At 37.0% G+C, this 18,737-nt stretch overlaps 1 protein-coding gene across 3 annotated transcripts in view; it reads right to left on the reverse strand.

Annotated features, from left to right (window-relative positions):
- SMAD2 (SMAD family member 2) overlaps positions 1-18,737 on the reverse strand; it is an 82,062-nt gene that overhangs the window by 38,190 nt on the left and 25,135 nt on the right. For all 3 annotated transcript variants that reach the window (XM_061130774.1, XM_061130775.1, XM_061130773.1), the window contains exon 2: positions 13,561-13,849. In XM_061130774.1, the coding sequence (XP_060986757.1) occupies positions 13,561-13,796 (236 nt within the window). In that variant the 5' untranslated portion in view covers positions 13,797-13,849. The remainder of the gene's footprint in view (positions 1-13,560; positions 13,850-18,737) is intronic.

Here is an 18,737-nt window from a genome sequence, read left to right on the forward strand (position 1 = left end):
AAGAACAGAGTGAAAAAGTGGGCTTAAAACTCAACATTTAAAATACTAAGATCATGGCATCTGGTCCCATCACTTCATGGCAAAGAGAAGGGGAGAAAGTGGCAACAGTAACATTTTATTTTCTTGGGCTCCAAAATCACTGCAGATGGTGACTGCCTGCAGCACTGAAATTTAAAAGATGCTCGCTCCTTGGAAGGAAAGCTGTAACAAACCCTGGTGTGTTTAGTCGCTTCAGTCCTGTCTGACTCTTTGCGACCCTCTACACTGCAGCCCACCAGGCTCCTCGGTCCATGGGATTCTCCAGGCAAGAATACTGGAGTGGGCTGCCATTTCCTCCTCCAGGGTATCTTCCTGACCCAGGAACTGAACCCACCTCTCTTATGTCTCTTGCACTGGCAGGCGGGTTCTTTACCACCAGAAGGTTCTGAGAAGCCCCAGACAAACCTAGACAGTATATTAAGAACCAGAGACATCACTTTGCTGACAAAGGTCCGGACAGTCAAAGCTATGGTTTTTCCAGTAGTCATGTACAGATGTGAGAGTTGGATCATAAAGAAGGCTGACAGTGAAAAAATGGATGCTTTTGAACTGTGGTGCTGGAAAAAGCTCTTCAGAGTTCGTTAGACAGCAAGGAGATCAAACCAGTCAATCCTAAAGGAAATCAACCCTGGATATTCATTGCCAGGATTGTTACTGAGGCTGACTTGGCCACTTGATGGGAAGAGCAGACTCACTATAAAAGACCCTGATGCTGGGGAAGACTGAAGGCAGGAGAAGGGGGTGAGGGTGGACGAGATGGTTGGATGGCATCACTGACACAATGGACATGAGTTTGAGCAAGCTCCAGGCAATAGTGAAAGACGGGGAAGGCTGGTGTGCTGCATTCCATGAGGTCGCAAAGAGTCAGACATGACTTAACAACTGAACAAACGTAATTCAATTTGTTCACAACAAATTGGTCACAACAACAAGGTCACAAATGTATTTTCCTATACAAGTTTGATAGTTTTAGCTTTTAGATAAGAACTCTGATTCATTTAGAATTAATTTTTTTGAATGGTGTAAGGTGGGACCAAGGTTCCCTCATCCACATGGACAGTCCAGTTCTCCCATTATTTGCTGAAAAAGACTTTCCTGTCTCTATTGGATTGCTTTGGCAAACCTGTCAAAAATCAAACAACTATTTGTTGGTTGTTCAGTTGCTAAGCTCTGACTGACTCCTTGTGACCCCACCAACTGCAACACACCAGGCCCCTCTGTCCTCCACTATCTCCTGGAGTTTGCTCAAATTCATATCCATTGAGTCAGTGATGCTCTCTAATCATCTCATTCTCTGCTTCCCCCTTCTCCTTTTGCCTTCAATCTTCCAGAGCACTGGGTCTGGCTCTTCCCATCAGGTGGCCCCAATAACCAAGAACCCACATCTCTTATGGTTTTATAGAACCCATCTGTTTTAAGGTTCTCTATTTTATCCTCTTTATCTGTTTTTATGACAGAATCACAATATATTATTACTGTAGCTTCACACAAAGTCAGATAATTTAAGTCCTCGAACACTGTTGATCTTTTTCAAAATTGCTTTGGACATTCTAGGTCCTTCCTATGTATTTCCATGTAAATTTTAGGATAAGTGTGTACATTCTATGAAAAACAAATACATATATTTTTAGGGTTTGATGGAGATTGATTTGATTCAGATTAAACTGGAAGAGAACTTAATACTACTGAGTGCATCAATTCACAAATATATGTCAGTTTACTGCATGATAGTTAAAACAGGAAGGTTGTCTCAGAGGTGTCTCCATCGGTCTCCTCCTGAAAAAAGGTCCCATTTCCTTTGTTCCTCAGAGGTTGAGTAACTTCAAAGACTGTATGCTGGACATGGAACATTACATGCTGGGGATGTCAGATTCCTCCAAGAGTTAACTGGTTTTGTTTGGGCAGGTAATTAACTTGTTTGTGCTCAAGCTGCAAACTGTTCGTCCTCCAACAATTTCAATCAGTTTTCACCTTTAGCCAGACTGCACTAGTTCTACCCCACACATACATGGCTTTAGGGGTCAGCCTAGGGATTTTGGCAGAGTTTTAAAGGAAAATCTGGACTCCTCTTCAGTGGCTGGCTCCATGCTAGAATTCTCCCGTCACTCATCAGCAACTCTGGTTCTGGTGGTCCTCAACCCTGATCTCTGGTTTTTCAGGCCAGAAAAGGTGAAATTCATATTGAAATTTTAGCTGCTCTATCCATTCTGCATGGATAACAGCAATAAAAACAGAAAATTTGCCTGTCACTTCCTTCCAAGGGTCAAATCTCCTTCAAAATGTCTATTTTGTTTACCCTGTAGTGACTTATCTTTCTTTTTATTCTGTGCAGAGTTGATAATGTTTATCTGAGGGAGTGTGAGTCTGATAAAAAGAATTATCTATGTGAGAAGAATTCTCTCCCTGTTTATTTAGTGCTTAATTTTTAAGATTTTGAAATTTTAATATACAGATGATCTTTTAAAAATGTATTCTTAGATGTTTTAATTGTATTGATGCTATTTACAGAATTTTCTTAATATTAATTCCACTTGTTTGCTGTTAATGTATTGAGTATGAAAATATAACTCATCTTTTAAAATACAACCTTGCTAAATTTACTCATTTGCTTTAGTGACTGTTTTCGCAGCTCCCTTGTTTCTTACATAATCACATCATCTACAAAATGTAAGTGCTTTGACCCATTCTTTGAGCTCTTTATGCCTCTTATATTTCATTTGCCTGCCCCACTGCACTGCCTAGGTCCTCAACTATTGATAAAATAATGAACTGAAGAAGACATAAGAATGGATATCCTTGTCCTATTTCTGCTCTTAGGGAAAACATGTTATTTTTTAAGTATAATCTTAAGCTGTCAGTTTTTATTAAATGTGCTTTATCAGACTGAGGAAATGTCTTTACACTTCTCATAAGCTGGGAGTGTTTGTCATGAATGGATGATGAATTTTTATCAAATGCTTCTAACCAAGTACAGTGATCACATTGCTCTTCCCCTTTGTTATTGCTCTGAATTACACTGATTAATTTTTGAATATTATAAACTACCCTCTCTCTCACTGTTGAGCTAAATCTCACTTGGTCATGATGTGCTCTTTGTATATTGCTGGAGGATATGTGTTTTGTTAATTTTTTATACCTTTGCTCATGACTAATATTAATCTGTAAATTTTCTCCTTTTTGTGCCATCTTTGTCAGGTTTTGGTATCGGGGTTACAATGACCTCATAAAATAACTGTTTTTCTGAGTTTCTGTGAGATTGATGTTATTTCTTGTACAAATGTTTTGAATTTACCAGTAAAACCATCTGGACCTAGAGTGTTCTTTGTGAGAGAGATTTTGATTATGAGTTCAATTCTTTTTCATTGATATAGGGCTATCCAAATTTTCCACTTCTTCTGCACCAGCCATAGTAACATGTTCTTAAATTTGACCATTACAAATGACTGGCATAAAGTTGTTGAAAACATATTCATAGTATGCTTTTAATGCCTATAGGATCTAGCATAATATTATCTCTATCATTTCATACATAGCTAATTCATGATTATGGGCTCTTTCACTCTTATGTCCATCAGTGTTATAGGAGAATTTATCAATTCTACTGATCTTTCTAAAGAATCAGCTTTTGGATTTATTATCTCTATTGTCTCTTTTCCAATCACTGATTTTCTGCTATTTTTTATTTTATCTTCCTTCTACTTACTTTCTATTTTCTTTGACCTTTTCTCATTTCCTAGGTGACATCTTAGATATTTTCTAGTATAATTATCTAAAGCTATAAACTTCCCTGTAAGCACTGTTTTAGCTACATCCCACTTATTTTACATGGTGCAATCTGATTATCCTTTAGTTTTGATATATATTCTAATTTTGCTCACAGTTTTCTTCTAAATAACCCATGGGTCAAACAATTATGACAATTTCCATTTTTTAATACATGTCATATTGGTATTGATTTCTACTTTTGTTCTGTTCTTGGCAGAGAATATATTCTGTTGACTTTTAATCTTTTAAAATTTACTGAACCCTGCAAATAGTCTTTCCTGGTGACGGTACCATGAGTACTTGGAAAGACTTAATACACTGATTTTAGATCTACTTTTCTATAAATATCAAAATAGTAGTGTAATTTAGATCTTCTATGTCTTTACTCACTTTTTTAGTCTTATTTAACTATAACCACAAATTTGTGATTCTGACACATTAATTTTATCAAGTTTTACTCATATATTTTGAAACTTTTATTAACTAGATACACGTTTATGGCTATGGCTTCTCAGAGATGTCATTTTATCATCTTCTGGCTCCGCTGTTTCTACAAAAGGTCACATGTCCTTCACATCATTATTTCCTGGTATGTAACATGTCACACTGTTCACTGGCTGCTTTCACGATTTTCTCTTTCATGGGTTGACTATGATGCACGTAGTGTAGTTTACTTGCATTTACCCCTATTGAGTTTTATGAGGACTCTGACTCTATTTTGACGTTCAACTGCAGAGAGTATCAGCAAGTTCCACCATGTCTTCAACCCTCTGCCTCAAACGTGAGCAAACTGGTAAGGAAATCCTTGTGGCTGGTGGGAATTTTAAACCAAGAAAGCTTGGGTACACACAGGAATGCAGGAATTATCAACCCAGCCCCACGACTCCCATTACTTCCTTCTCAAGTAATTTTTGGATCAGTCTGGAAGCCTGTCCTGCTTTTCCCGAAAGATTTATCATATGAACAATAATCTTTTTCATTCCCTTTTAATATATGTTTGGCTTCATCAGTCTCACATCAAAATCAAATTTGGGGAGGGATCCATCCCACATACAATTCACACAGATCAAGCACTTACTATAACATCGGGCACAGTACTAAGTTGTTACACATACTAGATCACTTAATCTCCCAACAACCCACAAATAAGGCAGTTACCCACTTGACAAATGAGATCATCAAAGCACAGAGATAAAGTGACATGTCTAAGGTTGTACAGCTAGCAAGTGGTGGGGACAGAGGCTGCATTCTTAATTACCAACTCTATTCTGCCTCTTACATAGTTCAATAAAAATAAAAACATGGCAAGATAAAATTAAACCAATAACTTTGGTACAAAATTTTAGATAAGTAAAGCATTACAGAATGTGCTTAACTATAAAAACTAGAGCAGTCACTATGAAAGTTAATTTCTCAGGAAAAAAAAATATTCTTTGGACAATGAAATCAGTAGATTCACTCCCAAATTAAAACAGGAGAAGACAACAGAATTTCCATAGAGTCCAGTAAGATAAAAGGGATACTTTTAGTCTTCTTGGTTTGGAACAGCTCTTCTTCGAAACAAAAGGAAGGACCAAGTAATAGCTGAAAAAGTTACTGACCTTTCTCTTTAAATGTTATCTTGAAACTACTACTTTGAAATCTTGCTAGGTTCTTCTACGCTTTTGAAAAAAAGCAAAATATCCCCCACACAAATAAAATAGTCCCTACCATTAAAAAGATTTAAATATCAATTCTAAAAATAGTTGCTCAAAATATTTCAAGTTCTTCCAAAAGAAAAAAAAAACCAGAAACTTTTACTTAAAAAAAATAAGCCAGCACCAAAATAGGCTCAAGGACATTTATTTTAATAATACAACTGATGGATTCTTTAAATTTATTTTAATACATATTCTGTTTTTAACAATTAAAAAAAAATAGTATCCTAAAAGACAAGAAATCCTAACAAAATATAACTACATGGTCATTTCAATCTATTAAATGCATAAAACTTAAAATAAGAATTGCACTACAGAATAGAGTTCTGTAAAAAACTCAACTTATTAATCACACATTTTTGTGATGCTGTATGTGGCTGTAAAGAAATGATTTTTTAATTTGACAATTCTAATACTAGCATCCTACAAAATAAAAACTAACTCACATTTGTATAGCACTTTGAAGTTGACAATGGGATTTTACATATAGAGGTTAAAATGTTTTACATAGTTAATGCAAATCATATAAGCAATCACATAAAAATTATGGGAAAATTACTGTAAGTTAATTACTTTTCATTATAAACTTCTATTCATTATCTAACTCTGAACTTTTACATCATCCTTAAGAAAAATACAGCCTCCCTTAACTTCCTCTCCCCCACTGGCCTAGCAAACTTGGGGTAAACCAAGTTACGGAAAAATTATATCCTCTTAATACATTAAAAGCCATAAACATAAGCAAGGATCATAAAAGAAAAAAGTCTGGGATGAGGGAGATAATCAAGAACCTTACATACTTTAGTTCTAATTTAAGCATTATTCATGATAAGTTTCATACAAGTCTCAAGACAACCAATTCACATTGTTTATAATAACCCAAAAGCGAAGCTAAAATAATACTGGATTCTGAGAACAGAGATTGAACAGTTCAAGGGGAAAAAAAATGTGATGATAATAAAAAGACTCTAGTTGTAATAAAATCATCCCTGGGGAGAAAGCATCACTGGATAATTTAGCAGGTATAGTCAGATTTTTTGTTAGGAAAAAAAAAAAATTTTTGTTAAAAAGCTATGCACTTCATGGAGATGTATGTAACATTCCTCCATTCTCCCCATTCAGTCTGCTTATCCCCAGTGTCACTAAATCTGGATTCCCTAGTTTTCAAAAGGAGACTATAGACAGTTCTTTGAAAAGCTGTTGAGTATTCCCATATCATTACCCTCAAACAAACTCCTTTTCAAACTGTTTTCCTCATTTCTGCATAAAATCTCAAAAAGGTCACATGGTTGTTCTTGTACACAATATATATAAATATATAAAGCATATAAATATATGTAATTAACAAAAACCTCTTTGAAAAAATTTATATTTTACTACTCTGATCTAAATCAAAACTTACTCTGTCATTCAATTTTGCTAACTTCAACTCTTCCAGAACTCTCCAGCTGTTACTTTTAAGGGCTCTGTAGGTTCTGGGAGAGCAAGAAGAGAAGATTTTAGAGGAGGAAGGAAGAGCCCTATAAGGTCAGAAGCCCAAATGCTACCTTTTTCCTGCAGGTGGTTCCTGCTGCAAGAGTTTCTCTGGCTGTTCGGCTTGGGTCACTCTGACTCTTCAAGTTGATTGTCTTGAGAAGATCAAGAGGCTCAGCTTCACCTACCTTAGGAAAGCTCACCTGGCCTATGGGAAACTTCCACCGATGTAAGAGCAGCTCGGCTGCGCTCTTACTTTTTTTTAGGCTTTTTCAGGTGACAGTCAAGTACCAGTCTATTTATCTCCCATACCTCAATTCAAACCGAGGAGTTCCCTGATGCCCCTCAATCTGGATAAAAGAAGGGAAATGTCACAGCAAAAACCTACTTTCTACAAGTTTTCATATGGGATCCCTCTCACAAACTCTTTATCACGGTGAGGAGGTCAGTGATAGGTTAAACCTAACAATACTTGTCTCAGCTAATCTCTCCTACAATTCCTGCATGAATAGTACAGCACCTCAATTCTGATTGTAGGTTACATGCAACCAGTTCTCAGATTTGGGGGTCTCTGAATAAATATCATAAGAGTCTCACTTTAAGTAGCTGTTACAATTTTACTTCAAGGTAAGATGTAAGCAGGTCATACACAGCAAGCTAATGTTCCCTGTTGCAAAAACTGGAGGAAAAAAGGTAACAAAAAATATTTATTCAAAGACAACAGTGAGCAATTAAAGCAATGAGATTCAAACGAACAAAGACTGTGAGAAGAGAAGACACTTTCTGGTGAATAGAAAACTGTCTGTGCCATTTCCTTCCCTGGAGTCACTTGTACATTCCAGGTACAAGCTGAGCACCAGGTTCAGTCTGGGAAAAGAAATTCTAATGAAGAAAATAAACACAGCCAAACTCTGACAATCACAAGATTCTCCTCCCTCAAAGATGTCTGCCTGAGTTTAAAAATGCAACCATCAGGAGGATCAAGCACCAAACTCAAATTATGGAAGAAGAGTTGATATGAATCTCCCACAATGCTTGAGGGACTGGGTGATAGAGACCTGCCTAGATTTCAATCAAAATCCCAGGGGAATCGTATTTGCAGAAAAAGGAACGTGTCATATATGGCTGAGTGTCTTTGCTGTCCACCTGAAACTATCACTGTTAATCAGCTATATTCCAATATGAAATAAAAAGTTAAATAAATGAATGAAGATACTTTTCTATCTAACGACAGAAATAAATAAATAAAAGGTATGTGCCAGTGCAGACTAAAACAAATTAAAATGGCAACCAAGCCTCAGCCCAGATCAGCCACTGAGATTAAAGTGATCAGCCTGTCTACCTGACATAAGAAAAAGTTAATGACTCTTTGGGGAAAGCATCACTTGTAGCATCTATAAACACGGCTACAATTTTTTAAATGCTTATTATTTTAATTAGGCTGATTCTAGGCTGTTAAGTGAATTCTTCAAAGCAAATACATTATGTGAATTGGACAAGAAAAGTGGGGATGATGTTTACTGTAATGAGTGTTAAAATTTAAAATTAAATAGATAATAGTAAATCTGGGTAATAATCCTGTAATTTTATAAAGGAACCTAGGTTCTAGGGCAGGTATGTTTACTCTGATAAGGTAAATGATAAAAATGCCCCATGGAAGAATGTATTATATACACAAAAGGACTTTGAATACCAGGATCCTACAGCATGCACTACCTCAGAAAAAATCACAATGCAAATGTAGGCATCAGATAAAGGTTAAGGGTCTTAGCAATGTGTCTTTCAAACTGTTAGCAATGTGTCTTTCAAACTGTGTTTCACAGGAGCCTAATGGAAGTGTTCATCAGAAGTCTTTCACAACTCATACACAGATCATACAGACAGAAAATGACAAGTTGGATGCTGAGGCTGATAGTCTCAAAGTTCTAGTTTGCAATTTATACACTGCTTCACTGTTTTGACTAATTGATTTTATAAATATTAGTTATACTAAATCATGATAGTTATCTGGCAGAAGCGTTTACTAAGCAAAGATAGACAATTATAATTTAATATGAGTTTTCTTAGAAAATCTGGAAGGAAAATGAAGACATGGCATACCTGAGAACATTTCAAATAAATCATATTCATGACTATAGCGCTTTACAGCAAATAAACCAACAGTTAAAGTATTTCAGAAGACCCCAGAAGAGTACTGTGAAAGAACTCAAGATAGTTCTGACCCCTTTCACAGATGAAGAAATAGTCAAAAATAGTTACATGCCTTAGGATTCACATACATCAGTACTGAAGAAGCTTACAAGTCATCAAACTTCAAATTCAGACTTCTTTCTGTCATAGTACTCCATATATATTATCTCATACACACACACACACACATCTACATATGAGGGAGAAAGAATCATTCTTATTTTCTTCTGAAATAAAAAAGCAAATAATTTAAGAACTGAAGGATACTACAGTTTGGTTTTTAAAGACTTTTCTTTAATTCTTCCTGGGTTATCCAGAGAAGCAAGAGTAGGAATATGAAACTAAAAATAAAAGCTGACAATCTGCATAAAGTTTACTTCAATTACTCTGATGTTTAAAAATTTGGAAGATGAAAAACAAAATCCAAATGTCAGTGACAGCATTAATAAGATACTCAGTATCCTAGAAGGATATGTAAGACATTAGTAATACAACTGGGTGAGGAGATGGGTGATGACAGGAGGGGAGAGAGTTGTTTTCCCGCTGGATAATGTGTGTTCAAATGTGGAATCATGTACAACACATACTACTTTTATCTTTTTAAGGAACAAACTTTTTAAAGGAAAAAATGTAAACACATGTATTAGAATGTTAAGAAAATGAAAACATTGTTTCCCTGTAACAAGAAAGTTGACTTAAAGGGTTTTAAAAAATATAGAAGAATAGTCCAAGTATTGCCAAAAAAGTTTTTTTTAAACATCTAATTGTGCTGACTACAAAAGTAAAACATACTTTCATAGATAAATACTAGGGAATAATTATAGGACATTTCTCTTTTTAGGTAATCCATAAGTAATCACTATTAACAATGTGGCATCATTTCTTCTCAAGTTTCAAGATTAAGCATTAACACTTTTATGTTTTATCAACTTAAGAAAATTCCTATTCCTAATTTGTTAACATGAACACTGGATTTTATAAAAAGCTTTTTCTAGATCCATTAAGATCAGAGCTTTCATAAATATGAATATGCAGTGTCTCCTATTAACTAACCTCCTACAGGTGAATTATACTAGCATTCCTGCAGTAAACCTTACCTACTCATGATTTGGTGGTTTTGTTTTTATAATTTAAGTTTTATTTATAATTTTTGCATCTATTTTTATGAGTAAAATTGGTATAAACTTTACTTTTGCTATTCAATTTTACTTTACCGTTCAACCCTGGTATAAAATGAGTTATGCAAGTTTCCTTTACAGTCAAGGAAACTATGGGTTATGATTGGATTTATCTAATTCTTTGCTATTAAAAACATTGATGAAATGAACACCAGAAATCTTTGACCATATTCCTCACTGTTTCTTTAGGATGAACCATCAAAATGTCATAGACAGTCAAACACAAAGTTAACACCTTAGGAAAGTCCTTATAATGTATATTTACGAAAAAAAATTCTGCATTCCCGCTTATTTGTGTAAAACAAACATTATCAAATTAGCATTCAGACCTCACAGCCTCATTTTTAACTTTACAAGCTCTATCTCCACTGCTGTTTCAATTTTGTTTTTCTGTAGATAATATGCACTGAAAGCCAATTTTCCCTCTTTTGACTGATTTGTTAAACATCAGTTGCCGTTCTGATTTCTGACTGAGTTGTCTTGAGATGGAAAAGCTTCATGAGACTTTATTTATACTATTCAGCTCACTGCAGCTTAGTAGGTTAAGTTCTACTCATGAGTGACTTTGTGTCACCACAGACAACAGTGGGAAGGAAGCAGCGACACACGTGCAGCCACAGCTACCCCTTCTTCAGAGACAAAGTGACGAAGGCAGAGCTAATTATACGGGGGGGGGGGGGGGGAGGGATACAAAGTCAGGCCTATGTTTCTACGCACAATTTAGTCCCACTCTAACATTAGCAGATGGAGGTGGAGGGAAAGAAACTGTTGAGAGTCAATGAGACACTGACCATTTAAGAATATTTGCCATTTTAAAAATTTAAGTAATTTATGCTTCATGTTCATCAATACATGATGAAAACATCAAGACATCAATACCTAAAGGTATTTCATTAACAACTCACTTGCAATTTTAAGCTAACAGACATAAAGTAAATCCATTTTGCATTACATCTTAAATAATTTTGCTTAAGCTGAGGTTTGGATTCCTCCCCAACAGGCCCTTTCTGCACCCACTCTCCCTGTTTTACAGTTGACACCATGACGAGTTGACCAAATGTTTAAGGATATTTAGTAGTTAAGAAATGACTAATAATCTGATACAATTTTCAACTATGAACAAGAAAGCAAACTTCAAAAAATATATGGTCCCAAACAGTATAAGAAACTTACATTTTTCAATAGACAACAGCCAATATTAAATCTACATTTCTTGTGGTATTAAAAAAAAAAAAAAACCCACCAAATTAGACAAGCAAGTTTCTAAGCTTCAAGGAACCTTTATTAAAGAGTGAAAAACAAGATACTGGACAAACAACACTTCACTTTCATTAATCAGGTGAAAGTGCTGCGGAAAAAAAAAAATCTTTAAATGAAGAAAAAAAAAAAAAAACACCTCTGAAACCAGACTGTAAATGAAAAATGGACAAGAAGGAAAAGAAATCTGACTAAGGGGACTTCCATAGTTTAAACACAGAGTCTATACATTTTAATCAAGAGGCTGCTACCTACTGAATCTCCTTAAGAGACAGACTGCACGACTCTCCTGGCAGCTCCGCTCCGCCAGCACGTCACCGCACTGGCAGTAGGGCCTTAAATGGAGCTGTGCCAAACCATGGCCCCATGTCTTCCTGGACCGCGCCGCTCCCTTGGATGAGGAGGAAACATACTAACCAGTCTCCAGCTCCACTCTTGACAGTCTCGTGGCCCTTTTCCTCACTTCTTTACCTAAGACTCTCTTGATGTCTCCCCTCTCACCCACTCACGCTCAGGTTCAGTGTGAACCCCCAGCACGGGATGCAGGGCTTCCTCACTACCACGCAGCCTCTGAGGCCTGCCATCTCCCGTCTCCTCCCCTACACTCCCAGGACCCCGGTCACCAGGCCTCCCCACCGCCACACTGTCCATACTACAGCGCCACTCTGGGTGAATCAAGCTTCTCCTAACTAAACTCCTCCTTGACATCCATCCAACTCGGCCACCAATCTTTCTTCAGGAGGAAAATTTTCACAAGCTGCGGAATAGGGAAGGCTTCCCACTTTGGACACTACTCCCTGGGCATACGTCTTTCAGAATGCCTATTGTACGTTATAAAACTATCTTTCTTATTTTTTCAAGTTTACCTCCCTTACTAGGAAGTAAGCAACTCAACAGCAAAGACTATATGTTGATATTAACAACTGTTCACTGAACTGAAATGTCAGGCATCTATAAACATTTCTAAAAATGAAAGAGTAAACCAAGAAAAGCGACTCTTACTTAAGAAATACATGAAACAAGCAAGGTAAAAGAAATGGATAATTAATCTACCAAACAAGGCAGGAAACATTCTGTTAGTATTTGCAAGTAGATAGGCTGGTGTTACTAGGCTCTATTATCAACAAGCATCCACAGTGTATTTCCCAAAACTCATTAGAAACATGTCAAGTAGAATGGTTTCACATGCCATATGCTAGCCTATGTGTATGACACTGCAAACAATCATTTTACAAAATGCAATAAACTGACACTCCCTCAAACTCTATAATGTGCACAATTATAGCAGTACAAATTAAAACCACTTGCTACTTTATTTCAAAAAACACTATTTCTCAGAGTGGTACTACTCTGAAAATGATTAAACTTACACTAATAAAATGTCAACCTCTCAGGTAACACATCCTTCTAATACAAGAGGCAGGTCTTCAAGACAGGTTCTGACCAACTATGACACACAGGAAGCTGTCTTACATACGGTTCTTTGTTAAAAGTAATGTTGTAACTCAAATAAAAACTATACAAAATTCATCACAATGTGAGCTGCCTCTGTTAACTCCTTACTGAAGTTTTAACCAAAGGAGGAGAAAATAGTCAGTCACTACTGCGCTAGTGATAGAAAATCTTTGACTCTTTATTCAAATTTGATCACAGAAATTACAAAAGCATACAATGAAGCATTTAGGCAATGAAGGTAAATGAAGACAGTGGAGATAAAAATACAATCTAAGTATTTTATTTGGCTTGATTAACCTTCTCACTGTTCAAGAAAATGATTTCTAAAATAAGTCTTAATGAGTCAAACAAAATTAATGTGACAGGTTTAAGAACAGCTATCTTATTTTAATAATCACTACTGATGGGTGACTTGAAAGTAACAAAATTTCAGTAACGTTCCCTTAGATTCCTTTAAGCAACTTTCAACAGTAAGGCCCTCAAATTTCTTACCTAACAACACTTACCTTGGTATGGTAACACATTTAGTATTACAATTCTGAGTGGTGATGGCTTTCTCAAGCTCATCTAATCGTCCTGTTTTCTTCAGCTTCTTCACCAAACTTTTAACTGCTTTCTCACACCACTTTTCTTCCTGTCCATTCTGCTCTCCTCCACCCGCTCCTCCAGATCCACCAGCTGACTTCTTCCATCCCAACAGTCTCTTCACAACTGGTGGAGTGAATGGCAAGATGGACGACATGGTCTTACCGAAAGCGGTGGTCCACGCTAAGAAAATATCCTCCTTAATCTAACCTAGAAGAGACACCAAAAGAATAGTTTAGAGCCTAACTTTACGATCAACCACTAGTTTTAGCACAGTACCAAAAGCCAATTACAAGATGAAACAAGTTCAAATTATTACTTTCACAAAAGACGTTCAGAGTTATCTTTTTCACTCTTGAAAATATCTTTACCAATTTAAATGAACTGTGAAAAAAACAAATTCTTCTGAAAACAAGACAACGTTATAAGTGGATAAATATAATACTTTTGCAAGTAAAATCTCATCTTTATCAACACTAGACAAGTTTCTCATTACCCATACTACTTTATTTTTAATTTTTAATAGTATCAATAAAGTATTTTCACCAAAAGAAAGTTTTCCTCACTTTTTGGCATTTCAATCTATTCTCAAAACACGTTAACAAAAGATACTTTTTAATTTACAAGCCAAACAACCCCAGAGTTTTTTCAACTTTCATAGCTAAGTATCATAAAGGAAAATCTAAAGTTGTAACAAAGGAAAAGGCATCAAGTGTGAAGTAAACAAGAAGGAAGAAATAAAAGTAAAAAGAGTCTGTGAAGAAAAGACTTGGTTCACTTTTACCATCCCCTGAGAAGACTGTTAATTAAGCTTCTTTTTAAAAAATGTTCATTTTTATCTAAGTAACAACATGTATAGGGAATAAAGTCAAATACAGCTCCTCTTCTTACACCAAGGTACAAATTCCTTAAAATCTTTTAAATTTATTCTTGCTATTTATACCTCAGTAATGATAGCCCTTGAAACCATCAAGTTTAGATATACTTATCGACTTTTCTACAGGAAAATCAGGATTTACACCACAGCCACTTTCTTTCCTCCAACTTTAAAAATAACTATCTCCCAACTGCAGTTTTCTACCTGATGACATTAGTAGTAAACTATTATACAATCCTGTGCTCCTTTCTGTACAACTCTCTCCCTACAGCTATGTCAGTTTCTCATCCGCCCAGTTTCCTCAGCAGCCACCGCAAATTCTTCCCACACTCTCCACAAGCCCCTCCATTACAATTTAATGTCAATGGCTGTAATCTCAAAATAAGAGATAAGATAATTTGCCACTTGAGGACAGAACTGGAGAGTTCAGATTTGAGAAGAATGGAAAATATTTCAAAATCTAGCTCTGAGAAATTCAGTAGAAAATCCAACTACAGCAAAGTGAAATAACAAACTCAATCAGGTATTTGCTAGATTATATACCAGAAAGTATTCCATAAAGGAGTTCCACTTCTAATCAGGATGTAAAAGATCACAACAGATCATCACTTTCACCCTAACAATCAATACAAGACAGAAAAGATATAAAATCATGGTTTTTCTGAACCCATCAGTAAGTTTAAGATTCAAAGTAACCTGAGTGGAACTAAATTTCAAAAAGTGTTAAGTCTTGATAGAAAAAGGAACCCACAGGTGGTCTCTTTCCTGGTGGAGTGGCTATGGAGGAATAATCCCACCACAGTGAGAATAAGGAGAAATCAACCTAAATTTTAATACATTTTAACAGCAACTTGTAAGCTGACAAGATATATCAGAATTCCAAGGATTCCACAGAACAAGTCTGCACTACTCAACCACTCAATCCCACAGACCTGCGCCAAGTGTTGGCCAAAATGTGCCAAAGGGTAGAGGACAAGGCTTGAAAGCTTTGATAACCCAAGAAGCTAAAGGTCTTCCTCAAATGCCCTGCAGAGGAGAGGTAAGAGAAATTAATCCAAGAGACTCCAGACATTGAGCTGCCTAGGCTGATGTGGGACAGGACAGCTGAGACAAGAACTTCTACAGAGATACTCTGTAAATTGAACTACCAAGGCTAGGGTAGGAAAGGATTGCTGACAGAAAGCACTGGAAGATACAAGAGCCTGGGGTAGCACTCCAAAATCACAAGAACCCAGAGAAAAGCAGAGAAATCACCCAGAGTTCAGAAAGCTGATGGCTCAGATATAAAGCATAGGGAGAGAACTAAAATTACAATAAGACAACAAATCTTGTAGAATGTGAAGTCTTAAGCCTACTCTCAAAACACTTGAGCTAATCAAGCTGAAGTTGCAAACAAGCCGAGAACTAGGTCAACCACACACACATCTTATCACTTAGCCTCACAAGAAATGATGGGCCCTTGCATTGATTTTACAGAAACATTCAGCATTCAGTCAAAAACTACAAGACAGAGAGAGTAGCAAACCATAGTGAAAAGAGGACAGTATTAATATAATCAGATCAGAGGGCCTAGATTTGGAGATTATCAGACATACTTTTAACTATGATGAACACTGATGGGAGAGAGAGCATGAATAACAAAACAGAGATTTTCATCACAGACACTGAAGCTATAAAAAAAGATCACAGAGAAATGTGAGAAATGAAAAATACAATATCAGAAATTAAAGATCTCTTTAGATGGATTTAGAAACAGACAGAAATAAGCAGTGAATTTGAAGACAGGCCAAATTAAAGTGCTCAGATTTAAACACGAAGAGGAAAAAAAAGTATGGAAAGAAATCCCAGAACATCCAACATCAAATGTGAACTTAGGTTTAAGGGGAGTATAACTGGGGTCCCAGGAAACAAATGGGGCAGAAAAAGCATAAGAAGAGATAATGGCCAAGAACACTGCAAAAATGATATCAGACATCAACCCACAGATGCAAAGGAAACAGCTAACAGTCAATCTGCTGAATATTTCAACCTACTGAATATTAAAGATAAAAGTAAAGATAATGGAGAGCTCCTCCCCATTAAGTGGCATCTCACATGAAACAAAGCCTTCAGCCAGGAGAGGAGATGCAGAAAGCCTCCCACACCCCAGGCCCAAAGGAAGATCCCCCTGCCTCAGAGGGAGGACCAGAGACCGATCTGGGAGGGTGGGGGGAGCAAAACCGACTTGTGCACCTGCCACGTGACAAGCCATTCACGTGTAACATCACGTTGGTCCACTCCTAGAGAAGGCAGGAAATAGCATCACCCCCAGCAGCAAACGTGCCCTGAGGCTGAGGAATGAGTATGAAGAAAAGCTATCTGACTTCACACTCAGCATGCCTGGCTCTAGGTGAGTGACCACACCGTCGTAGTTATCCAGGTCATTAAGACTTTTTTAATATAGTTTTTCTGTGTATCCTTGCCACCTCTTCTGCTTCTGCTAGGTTCTTAACATTTCTATCCTTTATCACGCCCATTCTTGCATGAAATGTTCCCTTGATATCTCCAATTTTCTTTAAGAGATTTCTAGTGCTTCCCATTCTATTGCTTTCCTGTATTTCTTCGCACTGTTCACTAAGGCTTTCTTATCTCTCCTTACTATTCTCTGAACTCTACATTCAATTAGTATATCTTTCCCTTTCTCCCTTGCCTTTTGCTTCTCTTCTTTCCTAAGCTATTTAGAAAGCCTCCTCAGACATCACTTCATGGCAAATAGATGGGAAAACAAAGGAAATAGTGACAGACTTCACTTTCTTGGGCTCCAAAATCACTGCAGATGGTGACTGCAGCCATGAAATTAGGACACTTGCTCCTTGGAAGAAAAGCTATGAAAAACCTAGACAGCATATTAAAAAGCAGAGACATCACTTTGCCGACAAAGGTCCGGATAGTCAAAGTTGTGGTTTTTCCAGTAGTCGTGTATGGATGTGAGACTAGGACCATAAAGGCCGCTGAACACCAAAGAATTAATGCTTTTGAACTGTGGTGTTGGAGAAGACTCCTGAGAGTTACTTGGACTGCAAGGAGATCGAACCAGTCAATCCTAAAGGAAATCAACCCTGAATATTCACTGAAGGACTGATGCTGAAGTTGAAGCTCCAATACTTTGGGCCAGCTGATGTAAAGAGTCTACTCATTAGAAAAGACCCCGATGCTGGTAAAGACTGAAGGTAGGAGGAGAAGGGGATGAAAGAGGATGAGATGGTTGAATGGCATCACCGACTCAATGGACATGAGTCTGAGCAAGCTCTGGGAGATGGTGAGAACAGGGAAGCCAGGCGTGCTGCAGTCCATGGGGTTGTAGAGAGTCGGACACAACTGAGCGACCAAATAACAACTTCAGACAACCATTTTGCCTTCTTGCAGTTCTTTTCCTTTGGAATGGCTCTGGTCATCACGTCCTGTACAATGTTACAAACCTCCGTAACACTGTAGTTCTTCAGTCACTGTTTACCAGATCTAATTCCTTGTACCCATTTGTCACCTCCACTGTATAACCATAAGGGATCTGATGCCGCTCATACCCGAATGATGCTGTGGTCACTCACCTAGAGCCAGACATCCTGGAGGGTAAAATCACTGGGCATTAGGAAGCATTACTACAAAGAAAGCTAGTGGAAGTGATGGAATTCCAGCTGAGCTATTTAAAATCTTAAAAGACGATGCTGTTAGAGTGCCGCACTCTTATGTCAGCAAATTTGGAAAACTCAGCAGTGGTCACAGGACTGGAAAAGGTCAGTTTTCATTCCAATCCCAAAGAAGGGCAATGCCAAACAATGTTCAAACTACCATACAGTTGTGCTCATTTCACATGCTAGCAAGGTTATGCTCAAAATCCTTCATAGCTAGGCTTCAACAGTATGTGAACCGAGAACTTCGAGATGTACAAGCTGGATTTAGAGAAGGCTGAGAAGCCAGAGATCAAATTGCCAACATACACTAGAACATAGTGAAATCAAGGGAATTTCAGGAAAACATCTACTTCTGCTTCACTGATACTAAAGCCTTTGATTGTGTGGATCACAACAAACTGTGGAAAATTCTTAAAGAGATGGGAATACCAGACCACCTTACCTGTCTCCTGAGAAACCTAAATACATGTCAAGAAGCAACGGTTAGAACTCGACAAGGAACAGACTGGTCAAAATTCAAAAAGGAGTTTGACAAGGCTGTCTATTGTCA

Source organism: Dama dama, chromosome 27 (assembly GCF_033118175.1).
Source record: "Dama dama isolate Ldn47 chromosome 27, ASM3311817v1, whole genome shotgun sequence".
NCBI lineage: Eukaryota > Metazoa > Chordata > Mammalia > Artiodactyla > Cervidae > Dama > Dama dama.